The sequence below is a fragment of the Galeopterus variegatus genome, unplaced genomic scaffold (assembly GCF_000696425.1).
Source record: "Galeopterus variegatus unplaced genomic scaffold, G_variegatus-3.0.2 Scaffold1235, whole genome shotgun sequence".
In the NCBI taxonomy this organism is placed as follows: Eukaryota; Metazoa; Chordata; class Mammalia; order Dermoptera; family Cynocephalidae; genus Galeopterus; species Galeopterus variegatus.
Window position 1 is genome coordinate 311,414 of NW_007727346.1, and position 26,998 is coordinate 338,411.

At 36.6% G+C, this 26,998-nt stretch overlaps 1 protein-coding gene across 1 annotated transcript in view; it reads left to right on the plus strand.

Moving 5' to 3' along the window:
• The window catches only part of KIAA0825 (KIAA0825 ortholog), a 58,267-nt gene that overhangs the window by 25,475 nt on the left and 5,794 nt on the right, over nucleotides 1-26,998 (plus strand). The window contains exon 2 of the mRNA XM_008575760.1: nucleotides 6,521-6,652. Within this exon, the coding sequence (XP_008573982.1) occupies nucleotides 6,522-6,652 (131 nt within the window). The 5' untranslated portion in view covers nucleotide 6,521. The remainder of the gene's footprint in view (nucleotides 1-6,520; nucleotides 6,653-26,998) is intronic.

Consider the following 26,998-nt stretch of genomic DNA (forward strand, 5'->3'; position numbering starts at 1 on the left):
CCCACCCCCCCCCCCCCCCCCCCCCCGTAAATAAGGACAAATATTTTGTAAAGTTATTATGAGAATTAAAGAAGATAATATATAAAGTGTCTTGTAAATAGTAGATACACAACAAATCATATCTATTGTTGTCATTTTGCTGTTAAGTTTAAACTGACTTCTCTACATATTTTCTTTAGTTTTGAATTTGTGGAGTCTGAATTAATGAGGTTTAATGAATTGACAACTTGGCGCAACCAGCATTGAAATATAACTTTCTTTATTTCAGAGGGGCTAGCTACAAATAAAATATTTACTAAGTTTGGGTTCCTTACAAAAACCCTCAATCAAATCTTTTCATTACAAAAGTAAAATTTTATTTTCTTGCAACAAATTTTGAATGGCTTACAGCTGAAGAATTGAACTACCCCAAATTATTCAAAAATATGCAAATAGATGAACTGAATTCATCACTGGTAATTTTGGCCATTGAATTTAGAAATGGCTATTATGATAATTGGCATTTCTAGTTGAGCTGCAAGGGAGATACGAAGATTTCAAATTAATTGGTTATACAGAAGTATTATAGTTTTGATACCTTGAAGAAGTATAACTAAAGAAGTATAACTACGTCTGATACATATAGAATTTTCGGCCTTTAGCTTATATACTGTTTCTTTAGCTATTTTTTTGTGGGGTTTTTTGGTCCTCATTTCAAATTATTTCAGATTAATATTTATTATGACAGATTGCATGTATTTGTTTTCAAATGAGAAATTGCAGATTTTATTGCAAAATATTTTGGAAGAACAAAATCCAAATGTATGAGCATTTTGCTATTTAAAAATGGTATATCCGTACTTTTTCTATTTGGAACCAACTGAGTTTACAAATGACAAATCTTGTGGTGCCATAAATTTTATATTAAAATGTTTTAGCTCGGTATTTTCCTTTTAAAATAAGATTTCTGAATTAACTAAAGCTTTAGCCCAAGACTACTTCTGTGAAGTTCCAGTTAGGACCTATGAAAAATCTTTGGCTATTTCATTACGTAATAAATTAGCACATCTTAATACTTAAAGTTGAGGAAGAGACCATTAGTGCTGTAGCCTCTGCAAAACATAATAGACAATTTTTCAAGTATTTTGCGTTTATCCAAACTAAAATCACATTTTTCTGAGCCTTTTTCTTAATATTTATTTTATGTATATTTGTTAAAATTTAATGTTTAAATTTCTCATTCATTTATATCATGTTATCAAAATATAAGCACTCTTTTATCTCCAAAAAGCTTTTAAGCCTCTGATGCCACTTTTTCTTTGAAAGCAATGAATAGTTTCCTCAAAATGTAGTGAATTTTAAATCTTGGAAAGTTTAGATTTATTTCTGAGTTCTTTGATTTCACGTAATTTTAGCTTTGGTCAAATATCCCTAATCTCTAGAACTATGTAGAAATTTAGTTATTATTCATTATTTCATAGGGAGACACTTAAGAAGTATATAGTGAAGTAAGGATAAGAACCCAGTTCAGTGTGACTTCAAAGCCATTGTGCTATGCCATCCCCCATGTTATTTATCTCCTTTCGTTCTTTTTTTTTTTTACTTCCTCCTTTCATTCCAAGGACTGTGAGCATAAAGATAACAGATACAATAGAATTGAAATAGAACTTTTATTCCTTTTACTGTTAAACACTGTTATATTTGAAGTATACTAAACAAGCTTTGATTTAGAAGAATTCTAAATGAATCCTTTTATGAAGTGAGTGAAACTCCTAATTTCCATGTCAATATATATTTCCCATACTTTGTTGTCTTAAAAGTGTAGTTATTTAGGAATGCCAGATGAAGAGGATTAATTTTCTGCCAGCCTTTCTTTGAAAATGTTAAGTGGTAGGAGTATTAACTTCAAAGGAGTAGTAGCTAAGCATTAATAGACTGTATAGTCCAGTGTTCATTAAAAGTAATTTTGATAATTATGGATGTAATACATATTTTTTGGCTGTATACATTTTGAGTAGAATTTAAAAATAAAAACTCAGTATTTATATTTTTCCTTCAATTTACATGAATTGTTTTTCTGAATCATTGATATCCAGGACTAAGTGCCTTAAATAAGTAGGGCCAAACTCTTTATGACATGGCTACTTATTGTATGTCACTTGTATTTTCATACTGTTATCTTAATAAAGTCATACAAATACAAGAATGTTCTATCTCTCAACAACAGCTTTAGGAATGGATTTCCTTTTTAAAAAATTTGCAGCCATAGAAAAATGCTCATTATAAGTATATTTAGTAATCCCTCAAATATATGTATGTTTTATATAATATTTATAATATAATATTATAATAAATGCAAATAATAGCCCTGTAATTAGAGATGGGAAAGTTTTGGGTAACTGCTTGGAATAATTTTAAAAGTAAAGAAAAATGTTTTTATTTAGGAAGAAACGATGAATAGATCAGCCTTTGTCTTGACTTAAAAAGGAGGGCCGGCCCCATGGCTCAGTCGGGAGAGTGCGGCACTGGTAGCACTGAGGCCGCGGGTTCGGATCCTATATAGGGTTGGCCGGTGTGCTCACTGGCTGAGCGTGGTGCAGACCACACCAAGCCGAGGGTTGCGATCCCGTAACTGGTGGGGAAAATTAAAAAAGGAACCCTTTGTATACTAAAGTAAGAGACAGGAATGTGGCAAATGATCTTTGAGATTTCTACTTTTAGAATACGAGTAAACTAAATAACTTTTAAATTTTAGATTTAGGTTTCTATGGAAATAATACAGTACTGTGAATGGTTAAAAATAGTCATTCATCTATCAAAAGAATAAAAATGCTTTTAAAATTTTATTTTAATTTTGACATTAGGTTTACTGCAGAAAATATTGTAATCACCATATTGTTACCATACTGAGTTCAAATAAAATGTATACAATATTTTTAATTATTTAAAAATGTGTTTACAGTAGACTCGATGTTACTTTTGTAGCATCTGTTTTCTCATAGTATTTAATACAATATACCTAAAAAAATTTTTAATATAGCTGAAAATTTTAAGTGACCTCTTCACATTCTTAATTTCTTTTTTTTTTTTTTTTTGTGACCAGTAAGGGGATCGTAGCCCTTGGCTTGGTGTCGTCCGCACCGCGCTCAGCCAGTGAGCGCACCTGCCATCCCTATATAGGATCCGAACCCACGGCCTCAGGGCTCCCAGGGCTGCACTCTTCCGAGTGAGCCACGGGGTCAGCCCCTTAATTTCTTAATTAGTAGACAGTCTGCTCATTAATTTATCTAGAATATCTTGCTTTTAGCTAAAAATTTTCACGTATTCTATTCTTTGCTATTATGAGAATTCAGAGCTCGCTTTATTTTGGATGACTTTTTTTTTTAATAAATAAAGAAGCTTTTAACCATTATGGAAGTTAAAATATGTATAATTAAAAAGTAAAGAACAAAGCAGGACTGAGGTGCAGACTCTGGGCAGTAAGCCTTACCCACTCACTGACCAACTGTCCAGTTTCCACTCAACAGCTCCCAGCACATGTGATTACTTTTCATGAATCTTGAAATGTGTTACCACATAGTCAAAATTGAATGCTAAATCCACAAATCCCAAGGATCTAACTTTTAGAATTTTGTTTGATTAAATATTCCTGACAGCTTCAATGTTAACTAGGAAAATCTTGCTGAAAATTAAATTTGACTCCAGTAATCTATACTATATACTAAAAAATAGTTTTAAATCTAAAATTATTTTATAAATAGACCATAATATTTAAATGCTATAAGTACAATATAAATTAAAATAAACATTTTAATATATAGTTCAGTGGCATGTATAAGAGAAAAGCAAAACAGATTTAGGTTGGTAGACTGATTGATAGACAGGTAGACTATATTTCACAAGAATTTCTTGTAGGACCAATCTTGGCCAAAGTGTTTAATTATGGCTTATGAGTTTATATTATTTAATGTTACATTTAATTTGCCAGCATTAGCATTTAAAAATATTTATGTATCAAATAAGTAGTTGGTTTCTACCTCATTAGCCCACACCTGTTTGAAAACACTCTACACCAAGTTATGAATGTTCAAAGTCTCATACCTTTTTGCATATTTTCCTTAGTATGGGAAATTGAAAGATAGAAAAGTCTGAAGATGGATGGACTAAGCACACACATTTACTTTTCCTCCCTCCTGAAATCTTATTGAAATGTCAGTAAAGACATATAGAAAAGCAACTCTGAAGCAAACATGTGGTGCCATTGGGATATTTCTAAAAAGTAGAAGGTAGAGAGGCTCAGACTAGTGAAACCAGAGGCATGGAAACCACACTCTACAATATGCAAAAGAGGAAGTTGTTTTGGTAGTAAGAGTAATGCCAACTTCAGAGACAAAAATTAGAGAGGGAAGTAAGCTGTAGCATAGGATAGTCATCAAGGGGGGAGGGAACTAAAGACATTTTTATGAGCAGCTGAACAGGCCAGCCCCTTTCTCTCATTATACTATAGCAGTTGCCTCCTTGAAGTGTTTTCTAAACAAGTTGAAAATCTAGGTGGTTAGTGTGGATATTGACCAGATTGTGAGAAGCTAAACAGAGCCTAAATTACTTCCAGACCTCTACAAAGCCCTGGATGGGAGCAAAGAGGCAGATGCCCCAAAGTGAAAAAAACTAAATCATCCTACTCTTGGTCAGTTGTGCAAATCATCAGCTGTGTGCTTGCTTCTGTTCACAAATCCTGTCTTAGTCTATTTTGTGCTGCTATAACAATAGCACAAACTGGGCAGTTTATCAAGAAAATAAATTTATTTCTTGCAGTTCTGGAGGCTGGGAAGTCCAAGGTCCAGGGGCCCACATCTGGAGAGGGCCTTCTTGCTGTGTCATTCTATGGTGGAAGGTGGAAGGGCAAGACAGCACAAGAGAGCTAGAGAGCAAAGGGAGCCAATGTCATTTTTATAACAAGCCCACTCCCACGATAACAGCATTAATCCATTCATTAAGGCAGCACTTTCATGATTTAGTCACCTTTTATTATACCCCCCTTCTCAACATTGTTGCATTTGGATTAAGCCAGCTATCAGTACTTATCAACTTGGTCTTTTGTTGATAAATAAAAATAGATAAACAAAGATCATTTAGACATTTGAGGCAAATCAGTAGCACAAAGGAGAAGCAGCAGCAGAAAGGATAGCAGTCTACCAAAGATTAATCTCGTAGAGTTTTCCTGGAATCAGCTGCTCAGCCAGTGACAGCATTTCTCAGCCACCTTTGCATCCAAATAGGGTCATGTGATTAGCTCTTTTTTTTTTTTTTTTCCTTTTTGTCTTTTTTCGTGACCGGCAACGGATCGCAACCCTCAGTGTAGCGCCCGTACCGGACCGGGACCGGCAACGGGATCGCAACCCTCGGTGTCGCGCCCGCACCTCACTCAGCCAGTGAGTGGCCGGTCTGTATGTGGGATCCGAACCCTTGGCGGGAGCGCCGCCGTGCTCTCAAGCGGCGCACTGTAGCAGTGCGCCACCGGGCCGGCCCATGTGATTAGCTCTTACCAAGGAAATATGAGCAGATGTGATGAGTCACTTCTTGGCCAAAGTAGTGAAGAAGCTAGTTTGTCTTTCCTACCTATCACTTCTCCCACAGCTTCTTCACTTCTTCACTTCTTTCTTCTATTCAAATGTCATTTCCTCAGAGACCTTCCCTGATATTCCTAAATAAAATAGCTCACACCCAACTTCGTCACTCTTAGTCTAGCCCATTGCCATGCTTTACTTGTCCTCATAGCACTTCTCACCATGTAATCTTTTATAAACTATGTCTGTTTACATGTTTTTAAAATCCATCTCCCCCACCAGAATAAAAGCTCCATGAGGGCAAGAACTTTAACTTATTGCAGCTATATCTCATCTCCCACAGCAGTGCCTGTTACCTATGAAACATTCAATAAATAAATCTAGAATTAATTAATGATTGTTTTAAGCTTTGATAGTGGGAAAATACATGTGCTTCAAGAAAGAATAGCATATCCTTTAGTTTTTAGTCAGTTATCAATACTGAGGTTGTCAAGATGTGCTAGAGGAACTCAAGGAAAGTTTTGTCTTATTTACATGTAAATAGGCCCGAGAGTAAGACTTTAAAATGTCTGAGGCTGCAATTTCCAGGTCAGTGTATTCACAAGGGTGGAGGGAAGGTGTTGAATTTTTGCTAGACCCACTCTTATTCACAGTGGTCTGTGGGCTTTGTGATTTCCTCTGAAGCTGTTGGTTACAGTGAGAAGCAGCAGGATGCTTAAGTACTCTCTGAGGGCTGCTGTTTTGTTCAGCTTTCAAACCATAGAGAAATGTGAAAATTAGGTCACACCTCATGAAATTTAAATAACAAAACACTCTACCTAGCTTAATACTCAAGTTCTTCTGCTATATTTCATTGTACCTGTAAATGAGAATAATTATTTTGGGTTTAGTATCACAACTGGTGGTGAGTTTTTTCTCTGCCCCCCCCCCCCATTTTGGAGGAAGTGACATGTTTTACTATTCTTGTTCCTTAGAATGGATTGGAGAGATGAATATTCTCATAATTCTTTTGACCTGCATTGTTTGTTAAACTCATTTCCTGGAGACTTGGAATTTAAGCAAATCTTCAGTGATATTGATGAAAATATCGAACAAAATGCTACAAGGTAAATATTGCTAACTATTTAAAACAAGTTGTTTTCATGTTTCATTTATGTGAAGTTTTCTTAGTTCTGGTTTTAGTGTTTCCTGTTCTTAGATAATTTTAGGTTTTAATTATTAACTTTCCTGAAAAATATTGATTTAATACAATTGTCTTTATCTGATTAGTACTTTTAATAAGACTGGAAAATATAAGCACTGTCTTCAGATAGGCAAGTTAAAGTTTATTGAATTGCTGCTATTGGTTTCTGAGAGTTTCCCAATATTGATGTCCTGGATTTTCATTAATATGTTTAGAGTTTGAACTCTAACATCCTTGTTTGAAGGATAAGCACAGAAATTGAAATTATGGTATCAAAACAAAGTGGGAGTATATAGCCATGATCGTTTGAGTTACTGAAAACAGAACACTTAAAAATAAATTATTTTTGCATAATGTTTTTTTATTTTAAGTCTCCTCCTCAGTTAAGTTAGTGAGAATAATGTTTGTCTAGGGACTCCATAGAGAGTTCCTATGCCGGATTAGTCTTCATCACCTACCCCAAAAGGTAGTGTTCTCAAATCCTGAGGGAAGCAGAGACGGCTAAGAAGTTTCCCACTAGTACACATTCTTTGATAGAAAGAACTGTCTTCATATGTATTAGTGGGCCCTATAATCAAGCAGTTTTCTTGTTTGAATCCTTTTTGTTAAAGGTCTAATTCGGCTTATGTGGGTTACATATGTGCAAACCACAGTAAGAATTTCTATTGTGAAATGACACATAGGATTTCCTTTTATAAAATTTAAGGTATAGTTATATTGAATTTTCAAAGAAACTGAACCAAACAAGTGAATTGTTCCTATGATATTTTTCCTCCTGTTTTACATGAGAATATAGTTAATTCTTCATCATCATAACAATGGGCATAAATAAATTCAAAAGATAGCATACCCTTGGGGAATTTTAATTAAAAACAAAATCTTCTCACATCTCAGGAATAATCTCCATTAAGGTAGTAGAGAAAGAAAATACTTTTACTACCAAATAAGCATTAAACCAGAATTTGGTGTGCATCACAGGCAGTCCCTCAGAGACTGAGAAGACAAAGTAATCTCACCACCTTACATAGCTAATCAGATAACAGCCATTACATATATATTATCAAGATAAACAATCACTAGTCCTCAAGTAAGAAGACTTGATGGTACATTTTGTTAAACATAGTTTATTCTAACTTTACCATAGTAATTGGAGAGACCACCTGTATTAGCTAATTGGCTTTATCCTGAGGAACAACAAACTTCTTAAGGAGATAGTTTTGCAAATGGGAGCAGAGTGCCCACTGAAGTTAGACACTTACTCTCCCACAGGAACTGGGAGATAGAAGAGCTATCTCCCTTGATGTTTGCATTTCAGAAAGATAGCTTCCAGGTTCTTGAAAAGGACATTGCTGGTCTCAAAGCTGACAAAAGGCATATCTAGTCTTCCAAGGGATACGTGTCAAAAAAGATGAAAAAGTACTTATAATTACAAGTTTTCTAATGTAAATGCTCTAACAAAAAAGGAGGGAAAAGAAATATTTTCCCTTATTTCAACAGGCAGAATTAAACCTCATATTTTTAATTTGTGTTTGCTCTTATGGTATGTGTGTGTATATATATATATATATATTTTTAAAGATAGCAAATATGTATGACTTAACCATACTGTCAAGAGTGTATATTATATTTGATATTACATACAAATGTAAAATAACTATATTAAACCTAAGTGTAATTATGTATTCATGTAATTTTTATTTTATATATTGCATGACACAGTTTCTAACTCAAACTCAAATGAAAATAGTATTTACATAAATAGATTAACAAGTCATTTATCTAAATTCCAGAGATGGTTATATTTTTAAGTCTTGAAATATTTTTTAAACGGTAAACTTCTACTTTTACAATGGCATTTAGGCTCCATGAAAACAAAATAAGTCACTGAGCTCTGATGCTTTTGCTATAGACTGCTTCATTTTTATTTGCTAAGCCATCTGTACTTAATTTCCTGCCCTACTGGTTAAATAAGAAATCATATAAACAATGATTAAAATATTGTATTTTGCATTCATAAATTGTTATTTAGGCTGAAACTCAGATGTTAGTATTAAAAAGAAAATATAGTATGGAACATAAGGATATAATTTTCAAATTAAAAATATTTTATTGCCCATATATTGAAACAAACCTAGGGCAGAACCACCTCAAGTGACCATTGATCTTCACAAGGGATAAAATAAGGGAGTGCTGTATGTGCCATATGCTACATTTAGAATCAAGTCTATTTTTCATCAAACTCAATTATGTTTTTATTATACCCTAGAGAATAAATATAATAGTATAGGGTATATATATTTTTAAAAATAAAATACTGAATAATAACTATGGTTCAGAGGAGTATAAATCATTTATGTACTCATTTATTGCCTTCTAACAGAATAGCTTTTAGAAAATTGTATGTCATGACTAATCAGTTATGCCACATTTACACTGCAGTAGTTGAATTACCCTTGGCACTTTTGTATTCTAACAGTTCTGTTTATCTCCCAACGGTGTACATTGAATAAGAAACGAACATCTGTATGATGAGTTTTTCCCAAATACTTTTAAAAGGAAAAAAAATTGTCATTCATTTTTAAATTATGATATTTCTCCCTACACTTGAATTTTAAAAATTGTATTTCTAACAGTGACCCTGACATTGAAGTTGAATTTCTTACCACTTCTTAATATCATCAGGTTTTATGAGCCATAGGGTCTTTCTGCCTCCCCAAAGCAGTGATTCACCAGAATGGACCGCTATGCCCAGAGGTCACTGACCTTCATCTGCCCTTCAGGAGAAGCTGTCATTCTCTCAGACCATTTTTAGTTTTGCATCTTTCTTTCAGTTCAAGTCAGAAGTGGGTGACTTGTAGGTCTGACAGTAGAAATCAGTGACAGTGAATCATTTACTTTGAACACATATCAAAGCTGGTAACAAGATGGTAAATAACCTGCCAGTACTATGAGTGTTGTATCCACAGACTCAGTTCACTAACTGAAAACTGCACATAGCACTGAAATATTTTTGAGCTGACTAGAACTTGTTATTAGTTTAATAAGATATTGAAGTATAGAAGTTATCTCAGGCTCACAATATGACATAGAATGATTTTTCTCCTCTTAATGTTCAGTTGTGTATATAATTGTATCATAAGAGTTTATTTTACTTTTCTGATGCAGGATGACTGCTTTTTTTTTTTTTTAACTTAAAGAAAGAGCAGGAAGTATTAACAGGTATAATACCACTTGTCTTAATTCAGGAGAAGTGGAGGGAGGGGAGACATTAACTTTATATTGTGAAAGAATATTGAATAAACGGTTTTCTATAAATTTAATCATGTTCATTAAAGAAAGGATATATATTCCATAGATTACATTTATTTATCACATAATGCTTAAATTTTTTGAGCTTGTTTATGAAAATTTTGTTTAGAGTTTTCTACATGATGGCTTAACAGACTATGTATTCCTGTTGCTTATAACAAAATATACGGAACTGGGTAATTTGTAAGAAAATGAAATTTATTGCTTACAGTTTCAGAGGCTGGCAAGTCTAAAGTCCAAGGAACACATCTGGGAGGGTCTTGGTGGTGGTGACAGTGACCCAGGGGTCCTACATGACAGAAAATGGCAGAGCAGGGAAAGCGAGAGACCGACTTCCTCATTCACTCTCCTTTTGAAGCCCTCAGAGCCACACCCCTGACCACCATTATTAATCCATTCACTACAGCGTGGTCCTACAATCTGATCACCTCTTTAATACCCTACCTTTCAATGACCTTAATAGGATTTCCCACCCTCAGCAGTTACAGTGGGGATTTATGCTTCAAATGTATGAAATTTGGGGGACACAATTCAGTCAGTCCACAGGAGACTGATAGAACCAAAAAAAATCTGCAAATAATCTATCAACCTTGGATTTCTTATGGCAGAGCCACAAATCTGTTAGTGGACACACACACACAGTAATATATTTTATAGCCAAAGCAAATTATATAAAATAAAAATTAGTCATTTCAGAGGCTGTATTATGTATTATTATTTCTGGCAGTATTTTGACACTTCATAATAAGAGGATGCAAATTAATATTTGCTCCTTTTTTAAAAATGTGTTTATAATTCCTGTGTTTGTAATTTGGTTTTGGATTTCTTTATACTCTGACAAAATCTCTCCCTCCTCTCTCAACCTACTGAAGGAGACCAGAGCAAGACATGAACAAGACATGTAAAGAAACCTGAAAGGGGCCACTTTCCCCATCTGTGCTTGAACCCAGAGAAAGACCTAAACAGCCGCTTTCCAATTTACTCTAACTGGGCCCTTTGTGGTACTCTTGTCCTCCTCAGAATTAAGTACGCATCTCAGGCACACAGCATCCTGGGCCTCAGCAGCTCAGTAGCCTAAACTTTTCATGGCTCCATTCATATTTTCTACTTTTTAAACTTCTTCCTACCACTCAAGCTGTCAACATGAAGTCCGGTGATGCTTGCAGGTAGAGGTGGCATTGAGTGGGAAAAAGACAAGTCTCAGTCTCTCTCTCTCTCTTTCTCTCTCTCTCTCTGGTGGCCTATTGAACCACTTTCTTCTCATCATTTTCTGTCACTATTAACTACGTTATTTTGAATGTCTGCAGTGGTCCTTACTCTTTTCCCTGTTGTCCTACATTGTATATTCGCAGTGCTTTCCTTCGATCTTTGCTTTATGTTGCTGGGATAAGTAGGGTAAGAGGTGGATCCAGTAGCTCCATTTGGTGATTGTTCAGAGATTCGTTCAAGTAATATGTACATTTTTGGTATATACTTTTATATAGCTTCTATTTGTCAGTGTGTTTGCTTCACCTACTGTAAGCCAAATAGGGATAAGGCAATAAAGAATTGTTTGAAGATATTCCTAAAGAATATTTATTGTAATTATCTTTCCATGGAAAATAAGAAAAGCAAGTGTCTGCCTGTTTATAAACTGTTAATATGATACAAGTGTGAATAGTATAATTGTGCTGAAAATCCAGACCTGATAAGTAGATTGAGCCAATGGTAGTTGGGCCACAATCTCCCAGAGAGGATCTTAGTTAACAGGCTGGTGAGAAGTAAGTCAACTTCTGAGATAACAGCCTGGGGTGCCTGATGAAGAGCTGGCCCAACTCTGAGGGCAAGAATAGGGGAGGGAATACTATAAGGGGACCAAGCCCTGGTAACAAATGTTACTGCTGTGGCTGGCTTATCTTTCCTGGGCCATTATGCTTTGAGACTTAACCCACCCTGTCAATTTTCCCTGGAAAAGAACCTTGTCAGGGACTCAGCAAAGTAAACACCTTGTCTAAGATGGGTCATTGACACTACAGCCATTGTTAATCACAATTCTAATTCTAGAATGCCATGACTAAGAATATCCTCTCATGGGACCTGGGGTGGGGGCTAAGTGGGAGGCTGGAAGCTGGTGCCTTTACTTCCTACTTTACTTTAAAGACTTTTCTTTAATTTCTATATTAAAGATTTTAATTGCTCATCACTGCATTCCCACTGCTTAAAACAGTCCTGACAAATAATAGGCTAAAAGACAGTCAGTAAATGTTAGACACGTTCATTAAACATCTGTTATGATTGCTTTATCTTAAACTAGTGTGAAGTTAGGTGAGTAGAACATGATAGAAGTTGCTCTCTTCAAATGCTAGTTTTCCTTTTAAGTGTTTTCACATTATAAAATAATACTCATGGTAAAATTTCAAATAGTAGAGAAGGGCAGAGAGGAGGAAAAGTTTCCCTACTCCTCTGACCCTCCGAGTCTTGTTCTTCAGAGGGAACCTATCTTGATAAATTATTGTATAGCTTTCCAGAAATATTCTCTACATATACATGTATACACCCAAAAATACATTTTTTTACACAAATGAGAATTCTATGTATGCATTATGATTAAATTTTTTTATTTAGTAAATTTTAAAAAATCTCTTCATATAATTTTGCCTTGTTCTTTTTAAAGTTTGCCTGTATGGGTGTACAACAATTTTTTAAGACAATTCCCTCTTGATGAGCATTTATGGTATTTGTACTCTTTCTGCTGTTACTATACACACACATGCCTAAGTCTGTAACTCTATTGTTATGAGAGTTTATATATGAGGTGATTTCTTAGAAATTGTACAATTAGCTGTTGCAAAATTGTTCTCCAGCAGTACTGCGTCTTCTCTCCCATGAGCAGTATATGAAAATGTATGCTGTATGACTTACCTCTGCATACTCTGACCATAGGTATTACTGAAACCCTCAGTTTTTAACTCTAGTCAAGTCTGTTGTCTGGCTTAATGCTTGATTTTTATCAGGACAACGGAGATAAAGATGTGGAGTACACGCATTCCTATGTCTCTTCTGACTTTCATTATTACATGTGTTTTCCTGTTCTTCTTTCCCATCTTTTTCTCAAGAAAAAAATCAAGGGAATTGGCACCAGCATTTGTTCTGATTTCCTACTTTTCTCCTCCTGATTTCAGTCCGTTTGTTTTCATTGGAATAGACTACATTCTGACTTTAGTAATTGTGCTGAAATTACTGAGCAAGCCTCCATAAGTGAAAAAAGGCGCACAATTACTTATTCTTGCTTGTCATGGTCATTAAGCTGCCATGTCCTTATATCTCTATAGAACATTTCTGGGAAATTCTCTTTATGTTGTTAATATAGCCCTGTGCCACTTCTGTCTTCCTCCTGTCACTATAGTCACTGTATGTCTATAAAAAATGATCCAAGTCAGATGTAAATTTAGGAGAGAGAAGAACTTTGTGTATTGGGATATAATGCCAGGCTCACTTTTATGAGTACCAGCTCACTCTGTTACTATCAATACTGCTCTGCAATTGACTGGAACTGGGGGGAGTATTTCACAGTTGGTTGACTCTCTTGAAAGTGGTTTAGACACTTTAGGTTGATACAGGCCTACACTGAATCTGAACTTTCTTGAAGCAATCTGGACCATTCAAGAGCCTTTTTAAAATTTTGTGGTACGATTGTTGGTATAAAGCAACAAATCAACAGAGAGCCCCAACTCTAAAGTCTTTTTCATACTATATTCCTCATAGTAAACTCTGAACAAAAGGTGGGTTAACAATAGATGGGAATCTTGGGAGGCTATTAATGTATAGTCCAGATGAGAGATAAGAACCTGAGCCAAGTCTTTCACAAATGGAATGGAAAGGGAAGGATATATATGAAAGATTTATTTTTAATGATTTGAAAAAAATTGTTTTCATTAGTTCAACAAATATTTATTTATTTTGATGCAAAATATCTTAACATTTTCTTGTACATACTTCTGGGGTACAGTATGTTGTTTCGATACATGTATATATTGCACAATGATTCACTTAGGGTAAATAGCATAGTTTTGTACCCATTAGTTCACCACTTTTCCTCCTTCCCCACCCCCGCCCCTGAACTGTGGTAACTATTATTCTACTCTCTACTTCTATGGAAACCACTTTTTTTTTTAGATTCCACATGAGTGATATCATGCAGTATTTGTCTTTATGTGCCTGACTTTCTTCACTTAACATGATCATTTCCAGTTCCGTCCATAATATACCACAATTTTTTTTATCTATTTATCCATTTCTTACCAAACCCAAGTCCAGCTGCCTGCCCTGTACAAAAACCCTGGCTTGGCTTGCCACAATCTGTTACAGAAGCCAGGGCATTCTGCTCCTGGCTGAGGCTCACCAAAATCTTGTTACTGAATCCAAGTCTGGCTGCCTGCCCCCAAACAAAAACAGATGACCAAAAAGTCAAATGTTGGTGGAAGAGGAAGTCATCTTTTATTGAGAAATACTAGTGACCTGAGGAGAGATGGCTAACCCATCTCTCCAGTAAACCTGAAGGAGAATGGCCAGACTAAAACCACCTCAAAGACTCAGATTTACTGAGGGTTTGTTGTTGTTGTTGTCATTCTTACTATATTTATCATTATACAATGTAATCATTTTTTGTGGCCCTTTCCCAATTTCTTGCTAACACCCTCCACTTTCCCACCTACGGAGGGGTTTTAAAGAAGGGATTGAGAGAATGGAATGTGGGAAAGGAAAAGCAGGAGGGAGGAGGATGTAAGCTATGGGGACTGCACATAAGGAGCCAGGTGCAAGGTCTCACCAAGGCTCTGTCTAGTTTCCGTTACCATCCTTGATGTTATCTTAGGGTCCTGCTTTGGGGTGGAATCAGCATAGCCATATTGACGTCTTCCTTGGTTTAACAGGATCTGGATAGTACGTGACTCATGGCAAGTTTACAGCTCCAGGCTGACTGGAAAACAACTTTACATTTATGTAAATAATGTCATCTTGCTCCATAACCATTAAGAATATTAAATAACCATGGGATAAGAGGGAACTCAGAGAAATTCATACTAAGAAACAAACTGTGTCCTTTTTTTTTTTTTTTTTTCTAAAGGCCATGCATGCAGTTTTAGGTCCCACATGGCTTCAGTCCTGCTCACTCCATCTCCTGGCTATGGTGAATAGTGCTGCTATGAACATGGGAGTGTAGGGGTCTTTTTGATATATTGATTTCATTTCCTTTGGGTATATACCCAGTAGTGGGATAGCTGGGTCGTAAGATAGATTTATTTTTAGTTCTCTGAGGAACCTCCACACTGTTTTGCGCAGTGGCTGTATCAAGTTACACTCCCACCAGCAATGTAGGAGCTGTTGCTTTGCCTCACACAGATTTGTCACCTCTCTTCCCCTGGATGACAGAGCCGCAAAAGGATTACTCAAAGCCCATCTCTTCCAAGCAATGAGAGACCCTGAAGGGGTTAATCTCCCAGAACCCTCAAGAGTGAGGCATTCCTTCCTTCAGAAATTAACCACCAACTGGGGTTCTCATCCTGCATTTATTCTCCAGACCAGGAAGTTACAGGAAAAGAACATAGGTGGGGTTTCAGCTAAGTATAGTTTAACAAGTTTAACAACAGAGGCTGGTAACATCAGTAAAACAAGCAAAGTGACATTCCATAATGCAATTTGCAAAAGGTTAAGTTGATCCACCAACAAAAGCTCGATCTTAGCAAACATTCTCTTTCCCTACAGCAGCTTCCCCAGCATTTTTACATATCAGTCAAGTAACTTGTCTGTCCTTGAGCCAGCAACCTTGCCATGTTACAATTCTTAATCTTACAACAGAGACTTTAGCCTGGTGAAAGTTTCCTGTCTTTTGCAAGGTTAACATTTCTATATGTACTTTTAAGAAGTTAGGCTAACCCTGAAACTGCAGGGCTTTGGAGGTCCTGTGAAATACGTTTGCTTTACAAATACTGATATATTCCATATATATAATTAATTATAAATATAAATATAATTATAATTATAAATTCTACCTTTGCTTCATGCCTTTTCTGCCATAATTCAACATAGATTGTTGCAAGTAGCCACACAGCTTCCTGAATGCTTTACTGCTTAGAAATTTCTTCCACCAGATTCTCTGTTTCATCACTTATATTTATTTATTTATTTTTATTTATTATTTTATTTTATTTTATGAATATACAATTTGGTTGATTATTGTGGCCCATTACAGAAAGAAAGCCCCCCCCCACAACAGCCTCATATCTGTGCATTTGTTGTAACAACTTCAAGGAATTGTAATTGTTCTGTCTTCTTCCCTCCTCCCATTTATTTGTGTATTTATTTATTTATTTTTAGCTCCCACAAATAAGGGAGAACATGTGGTAGTTCTCTTTCTGTGCCTGATTTGTTTCACTTAATATAATTTTCTCTAGGTCCACCCATGTTGCTGCAAATGGCAGTACTTCCTTTTTTTTTTTTTTTATAGCAGAGTAGTATTCCATTGTGTAGATACCACATTTTCCGTATCCACTCATCTGATGATGGACATTTGGGCTGGTTCCAACTCTTAGCTATTGTAAATAATGCTGCAGTGAACATGGGAAAACAGGTATACCTTCGACTTGGTGATTTCCATTCCCCTGGGTATATTCCCAGCAGTGGGATAGCTGGGTCATATGGTAGATCTATCTGCAGTTGTTTGAGGTAACTCCATACCATTTTCCATAGTGGTTGCACCATTTTGTAGTCCCACCAACAGTGTATGAGAGTTCCTTTTCCTCCACAACCTCACCAGTATTTGTCATTCAGTCTTTTAGATATTAGCCATCCTAACTGGGGTGAGATGCTATCTTAGTGTGGTTTTGATTTGCATTTCCCAAATGCTGAGTGTTGTTGAACAATTTTTCATGTGTCTGTTGGCCATTCGTGTATCTTCCTTTGAGAAATGCCTATTTAGCTCCTTTGCCCAGTTTTTAATTGGGTTACTTGTTTTTTTGCTGTAAAGTTGTTTGAGTTCCTTGTATATTCTGGATATTAATCCTTTGTCAGATGTATATTTTGCAAATATACCTTTCACCATATACCAAAATCAACTCAAAATGGATTAAAGAATTAGGGCCGGCCCGGTGGCGCACTGCTATAGTGCGCCGCTTGGGAAGTGCGGCGGCGCTCCCGCCGAGGGTTCGGATCCCACATACAGACCGGTTCCCACTCACTGGCTGAGCGAGGCGCGGGAGCATCACCAAGGGCTGCGATCCCGTTGCCGGTCCCGATTAAAGATTTAAATATACACCCTGAAACAATAAAACTTCTTAAAGAAAACATAGGAGAAACACTCCAGGAAGTGGAACTGGGCACAGACTTCATGAATACAACCCTGAAAGCATGGGCAACCAAAGGAAAAATAAACAAATGGGATTATATCAAACTAAAAAGCCTCTGCACAGCAACAGAAACAATTAAGCAGCAGAGGAAACAATTAACAGAGGTAAAAGACAACCAACAGAGTGGTTCATCACTTTTAAGTTCCACATAAAGTTTTGGGCATAAGCAGCATGCAACTAAGTTCCTTGGAAGTCTATAACAAGGGTAACTCTTGCTCCACTTTCCAATGATCTCCTCCTCATGTCTATCTGAAACCTCATGAACATGGCCTTTACTTTCCATATTTCTATTAGCGTTCTGGTCACCACCATTTAACCAGTCTCTAAGATGTTCCAAACTTTCCCTGGTTTTCTTGTCTTTTATACTCTCATCAGCATCTAGGCTTTTTCTAGTCTGCTCCTCTAAATTCTCCCAGCCTCTTTCCAACACGCAGTTCCAAGGTCACTTCCACATTTTCAAGTATTTGTTACAAACAACATCCCACATCTGGTACCAATTTGTATTAGTTCATTTCTGTTCCTTCTAACAAAATACCTGAAGGTAGGAATATTGTAAAGAAAATTTATTCCTTATAGTTTCAGAGGCTAGGAAGTCCAACATCCAGGGAACACATCTGGTGAGGTCCTTGTTCTTGGGGGTAACTCTACAGCTATAGCTGTGCAGGTGTCACATGGTGAGAATGTCTGAGCAAGAGAGGGAGAGAAAGAGCTAACCTCAGTTACTCTCCGTATATATACATATATGTAAAATCTGTTATTTATTTGTTTGTTTGTTTGTTTGTCTGGTGGATGGCCTGTTCAGGGATCCAAACCCTTGGCCTTGGTGTTATAATTCAGTTTCTCTCCTTTTAAAGTAATCAGAACCATGCCCATGCCTGCCATTAAACCATCAATGGATTAATCCACTCACTAGGGCATGGTCATCACAATCTAATCACCTCTTCAAGGCCTCACCTTTCCATTACCATAATAGGATTTCCCTCCTATTTTAGTCCGTTTTGTGTTGCTATAACAGAATACCTGAGACTGGGTAATTTATAAAGGAAAGAGGTTTATTTGGCTTTTGATTCTGGGACAGCTGCATCTGAGATGGGCCTCAGGCTGCTTCGTGGTGGAAAAGTGGCAGTCAGCTGGCAGGTACAAGCAGATCACATGGTGAAAGAGGAAGCAAGAGAGAGAGAGGAGGTGCCAGGGTCCTATAAACAACATGCTCTCGTGGGAACTAATAGAGTGAGAACTCACTCATTACTCCTGCCTCCCCCAGGGAGAGTATTAATCCATTCATAAGGGATCTGCCCCCATGACTCAATCAGTTTCCAACACTGCCACATTGGGGATCATATTCCACATGAGTTTTGGAGGGGACAACACATCCAAACTCCATCACCACCCTCTTAACACTGTCACAGTGAGATTACATTTCAATGAGCTTCGTGGAGACATTCAATCCACAGCACCCCGTGTCTGCTGTTTATTTTGCAAATGCTTTCTCCCATTCTGTAGGTTGTCTCTTCACTTTGTTGACAGTGTCCCTTGCTGTGTAGAAGCTTTTTAGTTTGATGTAGTCCCATTTATGTATTTTTGCTTGAGTTGCCTGTGCCTTTGTAGTCTTGCTCAAAAAAGCACTGCCCACTCCCATTTTGTGTAGTGTTTCACCTATGTTTTCTTCTACTACTTTTGTAGTTTGGGGTCTTAAATTTATGTCTTTGATCCATTTTGAGTTGATTTTTGTGTATGGCCAGAGATAGGGGTCTAGTTTCAATGTCCTGCATGTGGATATGCAGTTTTCCCAGCACCATTTGTTGAAGAGGCTGTTCTTTCTCCATTGTATATTGTAGGCACCTTTAGCCAAAAATCAGTTGGCTCTTAATGTGTGGGTTTATTTCAGGACCCTTTAGTCTGTTCCATTGGTTAATTCATCTGTTTTTGTACCAGTACCATGCTATTTTGGTTACTGACACTTTATAATATGTTTTGAAGTCAGAGTGTGATGCCTCCAACTTTATTCTTTTTGTTCAAGATTACTTTAGCTATATGGGGTTTTTTGTAGTTACATACAAACTTTATGATCATTTTTTCTATTTCTGTGAAGAATTCATTGGTATTTTGATAGAGATTGAGTTGAACTTTTAGATTGCTTTGGGTAAAATGGAAATTTTGGTAACGTTAATTCTTCCCACCTTAGAACATGGGATATCTTTCCATTTATTTCTGTCCTCTTCAATTTTTTTTTACCAATGTTATATAGTTTTCATTGTAGAGCTCTTTCACCTCCTTGGTTAAATTTATTCCTAGATATTTCATTTTTTTGGTAGTTATTGTGAATGGGTTTACTTTCTTGATTTCTTCTTTGGCTATTGCGTTGTTGGCAAATAGGAAGGCTGTTGGTTTTTGTGTGTTGATTTTGTATCCTGCCACTATACTGAATTTATTTATACTAGCATTTTTTGGTGGTGTCTTTAGGGTTTTCTGTGTATAGTATTATGTCATCTGCAAATAGGGATTGTTTGACTTCCTCCTTTCCCATTTGAATGCCCTTTATTGCTTTCTCTTGCCTTATTTCACTGGCTAGAATTTCGAGTACTGTGTTAAATAAGAGTGAGGAAAGTGGGCATCCTCATCTTATTCCAGATCTTAAAGGAAAAGCCTCCAATTTTTGTCCATTCAGTATGATATTGGCTGTGGGCTTGTTGTGGGCCTTTATTGTGTTGGGGTATGTTCCTACTATACCTAATTTGTTGAGTGTTTTTATCATGAAGCCTGTTGGATTTTATCAAGTGATTTTTCTGTGTCCGTTGAAATGATAATATGGTTTCTTTTTACTTCATTCTGTTGGTGTGATGTATTATGTTTACAGATTTGCATATGCTGAACGGTCCTTGCATCCCTGCGATGAATCCCACTTGGGTGTATGATCTGTTTAATGTGTTGTTGGATTCTGTTTGCTAGCATTTTGTTGAGGATCTTCCCATCTGTGTTCGTTAGAGATATTGGTCTGTAATTTTCTTTTTTGCGTCTTTTTCCAGTTTGGGTATGAGGGTAACACTGGCTTTGTAGAATGAGTTTGGAAGCATTCCCTCCTCTTTAATTTTTTGGAAGAATTTGAGAAGAGTTCTTTAAATGTTGGGAGGATTTGACAGCAGTCATCTGGTCATGGGGTTTTATTCGTGGGAAGACTTTTCATTATTGCTTCAATCTTACTGCTTGTTATTAGTCTGTTTAGGTTTTCTAGTTCTTCGTGATTCAACTTTGGTAAGTTGTGTGTGTGCAGGAATTTATCCATTTATTTCTTATAGGTTTTCCAGTTTGTTCGCCTGTAGTTGTTCATAGCAGTCTCTTATGATCCTTTGTATTTCTGTGGTATCAGTTAAAATGTCTCCTTTTTCATTCGTGATTTTATTTATTGGAGTCTTCTCTCCTTTTTTCTTTGTTAGTCTAAAGGTTTATCAATTTTGTTCATCTTTAACTGTTTGTTTCATCCATCTTTTGTATTTTTTTAATCTCTAATTCATTTATTTCTGCTCTGATCTTCGTTATTTCCCTCCTTCTATTGATTTTGGATTTGCTTTTTTCTTGTTTTTCCAGTTCCTTGATGTGTAAGATTAGGTTGTTTGTTTGGAGTCTTCCTTCTGTTTTGATGTAGGCATTTATTGCTATAATAAACTTCTCTTCTAGAACTGGTTTTGTCATATCATATAGGTTCTGGTATGTTGTGTTTTCATTTTCATTTGTCTCCAGGAATTTTTTAATTTCCTTCTTGATTTCTTCTTTGACAAATTCATTGTTTAGGAGCACATTGTTTAATTTCCATGTAGTTGTGTGGTTTCTAGTGTCCCTTTTGTTGTTGATTTCTAGGTTTATTCCACTGTGGTTTGACAAGGTAGTTGATATGATTTCAGTTTTTAAAAATGTGTTGTGGCTTGTTTTGTGTTCTAACATATGGTCTATTCTAGAGAATGTTCCATGTGCTGCTGAGAAGAATGTGTATTCTGCAGCTGTTGGATGAAATGTTCTATAAATGTCCATTAGGTCAAGTCAGTGTATTCTGGCTTGTTTTGTGTTCTAACATATGGTCTATTCTAGAGAATGTTCCATGTGCTGCTGAGAAGAATGTGTATTCTGCAGCTGTTGGATGAAATGTTCTATAAATGTCCATTAGGTCAAGTCAGCCTATAGTTGAGATTAATTCTGATGTTTCCTGGTTAATTTTCTGTCTGAATGATCTGTCCTTTGCTGAAAGCAGAGTATTAATGTCTCCAACTATTACTGTGTTAGAGTCTGTCTCTCCAATAAAATTTGCTTTATGTAACTGGGTGTTTTGGAGTTGGGTGTGTATATATTGAGAATTGTTATATCCTCTTGTTGAATTGATCCCTTTATCATTATATAATGACCTTCCTTACTTTTTTTACTTTCTTAGGCTTGAAGTCTATTTTATCTGATATAAGTATAGCTACCTCTGCTTTTTTGTGTTTCTATTTGCATGAAATATCTTTTCCATCCCTTCACTTTCAGCCTGTGTGTGTCTTTATTTTCTTTTAATTGGGCCATTTAATCCATTTACATTTAGGGTTATTATTGATATATAGGGACTTGTTACTGCCATTTGGCTGCTTTTTTCTGGTTGTGTTGTAGATCCTTTTTCCTTTTTTCAGGTCTTACTGTCTTCCTTTATGGTTGAGTGGTTTGCGCTAGATTCACATTTTGATTTCTTGCTATTTATTTTTAGCGTGTCTCTTAAGTTTTTGTGTTATTGTTACCAGGAGGCTTACAAAGAACATATTATAGTTACAACAAATGATTTTATGCTAATAACAACTTAACTTTGATATCTAAGAAATAAGAAAAAATCAAAGGCAACTCTATGCTTGGTATCATTTCCCTCCAGTTTCTGACATTTTTTTATTCCAAGTTACATTTTTTAATATTGTCTGTCTCTTATATGTTGTTGTATATGTTAATGTCTTGTTAGATTTATCCTTTGGTCTTTAAACTAAGGATATAAGTGGTTTATTTACTACCCTTATGACATTGGAGTATTCTGAGATTGTCTGTGTGCTTACTAAGGAGTTATATACTTGGGATGTTTTCTTGCTACTCCTTAGTGTTGTTTTCTTTCAGATTGAAGAGCCCCCTTTAGCATTTTTTTGTAGGGCAGGTTTAGTGTTGATGAATTTCCCTTGGTTTTGTTTGTGAAGGAAAGACTTTATTTCTCCTTCATATTTGAGGATTAGTTTTGCTGGATACAGAATTGTTGGTTGACAGTCTTTTTCCTTCAGCACTTTAAATGTATCATCCCATTTTCTTTTGCCCCATAGGGTTTCTACTGGGAGATGTATTGGGGCTTCATTGAACGTTATGTGTTTCTTTTTTCTTGCTCTTCTCAGTATTCTCCCTTTGTGTTTGGTTTTTAATAACTTGATTATGATATGTCTTGGGGTGTTCCCCTTTGGATTGAATTTGATTGGCAGCCTGTGAGCTTCTATATCTGGATGCTGTCATTTTTCTTCATACTTGGGAAATTTTCAGTTATTATTTCCTTGAATATGGTTTCTAGGTGTCTTCCTTTTATTCTCCTTTGGGTATACCAATTATGCAGAGGTTATTTTCCTTGACGGAATCCCACATTTGCTGTATTTTTTCTTATTCTTTTTATATTCTTGCTCCTCTGATTGGATAATTTTGTGTGTTTTATCTTTGAGCACACTGATTCTTTCCTGTGTTTGATTAAGTCTGCTGTTGGAGCTCTCTGTCAAGTTTTTCAATTCAGATAATGTATTCCTTATTTCTAGAATTTCTGGTTTTTAATTGGTTCTATTCATTTGTCAAGTTTCTTGTTCTGCTCCTGAACTGTTTTCCAGATATTATTTAATTTTCTGTCTGTATTTTCTTATGACTCCCTGAACCTCCTTAAAAGGGTCATTCTGAATTCTTTGTCAGACATTTCATAGATCTGCTCTTCTTGTACATCCATTGTTCATAGTTTCTTTCCTTTCATGGTGAAATATTTCTCTGTTCTTTCTTGATTTTTGTGTCTATATTGATGCTTGGGTATTTGGGGAGACTTCTACCTCTTCTAGGTTTTTTTTTTTTTTTTTTTGTCTTTTTGTCTCTTTTTTCGTGACCGGCAACGGATCGCAACCCTCAGTGTTGAGCCCGTACCGGACCGGGACCGGCTACGGGATCGCAACCCTCGGTGTTGCCCCCGCTCCTCGCTCAGCCAGTGAGCGGGAACCAGTCTGTATGTGGGATCCGAACCCTCGGTGGGAGTGCCGCCGCGCTTCCCAAGCGGTGCACTGTAGCAGTGTGCCACCGGGCCGGCCCTCTTCTAGGTTTTATAGGTGATTATCAAGCTTTGTCTCTGGTCTTTGGTTTTTTGTTTTTGTTTTTGTTTTCCATTCAGTGGTGGCTTAGTAGCTATCACCACCACTTAGACTCTGCACAGGAACTAATGTGCTATTCTGTGGTTAGTTCCCAAGTTGGGGAAATTTCCTGTGAGGACCAGACCTTGAGCTCGATTCTTGAACTAAATTGCTACTTTGCTGCTGACTCTCTGGGAAAGGCTTTTTGTGTGGATTGTAAATTAATTCTGTGTCTGGGCATGTGAAAATTCCAGCCAGGGACTGAGTCTTTCCTGCAGATAGTGCCTTCTGCAGTTCTATTGCCCTGACTAATTTCCACTGAGACCACCTGCCATTGCTGTAGCCAGTGTTCCCCCAGTGGACCAACCTTTGTTCTGTACCCCAACCACTTCCTGTGGGGCAGGATGGGTACTTGCCACTCATCATAACTCATCTGCCTTTCATCAGCTCTTTTCTCCAGCTGGCTGTGGTCATTTGCTCTATTTGGCCCCAGGGGAATCCTGCCAGTGGTGTTTATGGCCTTTGGGCTGGTATGGTGTGCCTCAAAGCCCTCCTTTCCCCTGCAGACTCCAAGCAGATTTATGTGAATGGTGCCACTGTGGCTTTTTACAGTTTCAATTTGTGTGCGGTAGCCATTCCCCATCCCCTACCAGGGTGGTTCAGATGGGACCAGGGTGGCTCAGAAGGAGCTAGTGCTCAGAACAATAGGCATCGTCCCTATACCCCCTCACTGTGGTCTTTCGCAGCTTCAGGAACTCCACAGATCTCTCCTCTTCTTCCCCTGGCTCCAAGGCTCCAATGGTCCTAGGTTTGCAGTCTTTGCTTTTTGTGGGGGTATGGAGGGCTGGCTGATATGGGGATCCAAACCTTTGCCTTGCTGTTATAACACCACGCTAAGCAACTGGGCTAACCGGCCAGCTCACTTTGCTTTTTAATAATTGTAAATTGGTTACTTGTGGAGAGGAGCAAATAAGTATAGTTAAGTAAATAAGTATAGTTTTTGTTTTTGTTTTGTTTTTGTTTTCCTGACTGGTAATGGGATCGCAACCCTTGGCATGGTGTGGTCTGCACCATGCTCAGATCCCCTTGGCACGGTGTGGTCTGCACCATGCTCAGCCAGTGAACGCACCGGCCATCCCTATATAGGATCTGAACCCGCGGCCTTGGCGCTATCAGTGCCGCACTCTCCCGAGTGAGCCACGGGGCCGGCCCTAAATAAGTATAGTTTTAAAGTAAGATGGCAGTGAGGTTAGATGATCAGGATTGAATTCTGACAGGTCAGGTGTCAAGGAATTTTAAGTACAGTGATACCATTAATTTTCTTACAGTGTCAATATCCTTGCATATAATTTCTTCTTCTACAAGGAGAAGCCTTTTCTATTCCTCCCAAAGGCACATTTAGTGGCTGTCTCCTGTGTACTCCCTTAGCACATTGTACACACCTCCTATCAAGTCTTACTGTAGTGTAGTTATTTATTTACAGGTCTGTCTCTCTCACTAGAAAGAATTCCTTTAGGGATGAGATGATATCTTTTTCATGTTTGGATCCCTAGTATATATCACAGTATATATATATATATATATCAAATATAGTGCCTTCATTCAATAAGCAATTTTTACAGTCAAGGAATCTAGAAGTGAATATTGAATGAGAAAATTACCTTAGATATCCTTTAAAAAGCATATCTCATATTGCATTTAAATATGGTTTATTAATTGATTTATATACAGCTTCTCAGTTATGCATTCGCTTGTTCACATCATTAACTTGGATAATTTATAGTCATTATAATTAAATCACATTGGGGTTCAAATTTATTAAGAAATGTTGAGGGCCAGCCCGGTGGTGCACTCGGTAGAGGGCGGCGCTCCCGCCGAGGGTTCGGATCCCATATAGAGACCGGTCCACTCACTGGTTGAGCGCAGTGCGGGCGCGACACCGAGGGTTGCGATCCCGTTGCCGGTTGCGGTACGGGCGTGACACTGAGGGTTGCGATCCCGTTACCGGTCACGAAAAAAGACAAAAAAAAAAAGGAAGAAATGTTGAGACATTTGAAAATGCAAGAAGAGTATTATGATAAATACTCATGTGCCCACCATCCAGTTTGAGGAATAAAACATTACCAGTACAGCTAAAGCCTTTTAGGTACTTTCTAATGTCTTCCCACTTTCCCACACTGCCAGAGGGTGGTGTTGATCATTCTGGTGAATTTTCTTACACTTTTAATACCTATGTTTATAATTCTGAAAATATGTAGCATTATATGGCATGTTTTGAAACTATTATATGGATAGTATCATACTGCATGTATTCATTTGTACCTTCTTTCTTTCAACATTATATTTGTTAGATTCATCCATGTTGATAAGTGTATTTCTACTTCGCTTATTTTCATGGCTCTATTCTACTGAATGAACTATTCAATCATTTAATTATTCTGCTGTTGATGGACATTTCATTTCCAGTGGTTTTAATAGTACAAATTAAGCTAAGAAGATGCTTTTAAAAGTACTTGCTAAGCCAAATAATGTTATAAATTTTGGAATTTAAACTACTTAGGAAAGAAAATCTACTACTATTTTTAGATTCTTTACATTTTGCCCTAATGTTTTGGATCTAACAGTAAATGTGCTAATTAAATAAGCAATTGTTTGAATTACCTTCGTTATTTTTTCATTACTGTTCTTGTTTCTAAAGAAAATTTGAAGCAACTTAAAGCACGTAAACCAAAATAAAAACAAGTACCATGTTATTTCACAAAACCTAGACTAAGAGATTGCATCATCTATGTCTAACAATATATAGACCTACCCCAGATTAGCATCCCTATCAGCAGTATTACTACACATATTTGAAAATAATATTACCTTTTAAATATTGAAAATTTTAAATTTAATTTTGAACTCAGTTAAAGAAGATAAATTGTCAGATTACATAACAAACTGACATTCACCTTAAATTTTGAAAATTCTCCATTTGTATAACAATTGAACAAGAAATCTCTAGGCTTCAAATGTTTAAGTTTTTATAGCAAGATGTATAGACAACAGTGAATTGCAGAATAACAAGATATTTAGCCAACTATAAACAAAATTAGGTGCCAATAATAAGTTCTGACATTTTAAAATTTGTGACAAAATGATTGTAAAAGGGAGCTCAACTGTCTTAGTTTGTATCAATGAGGGAGGTCCCCTGAAATGCAACTACTCAATCCC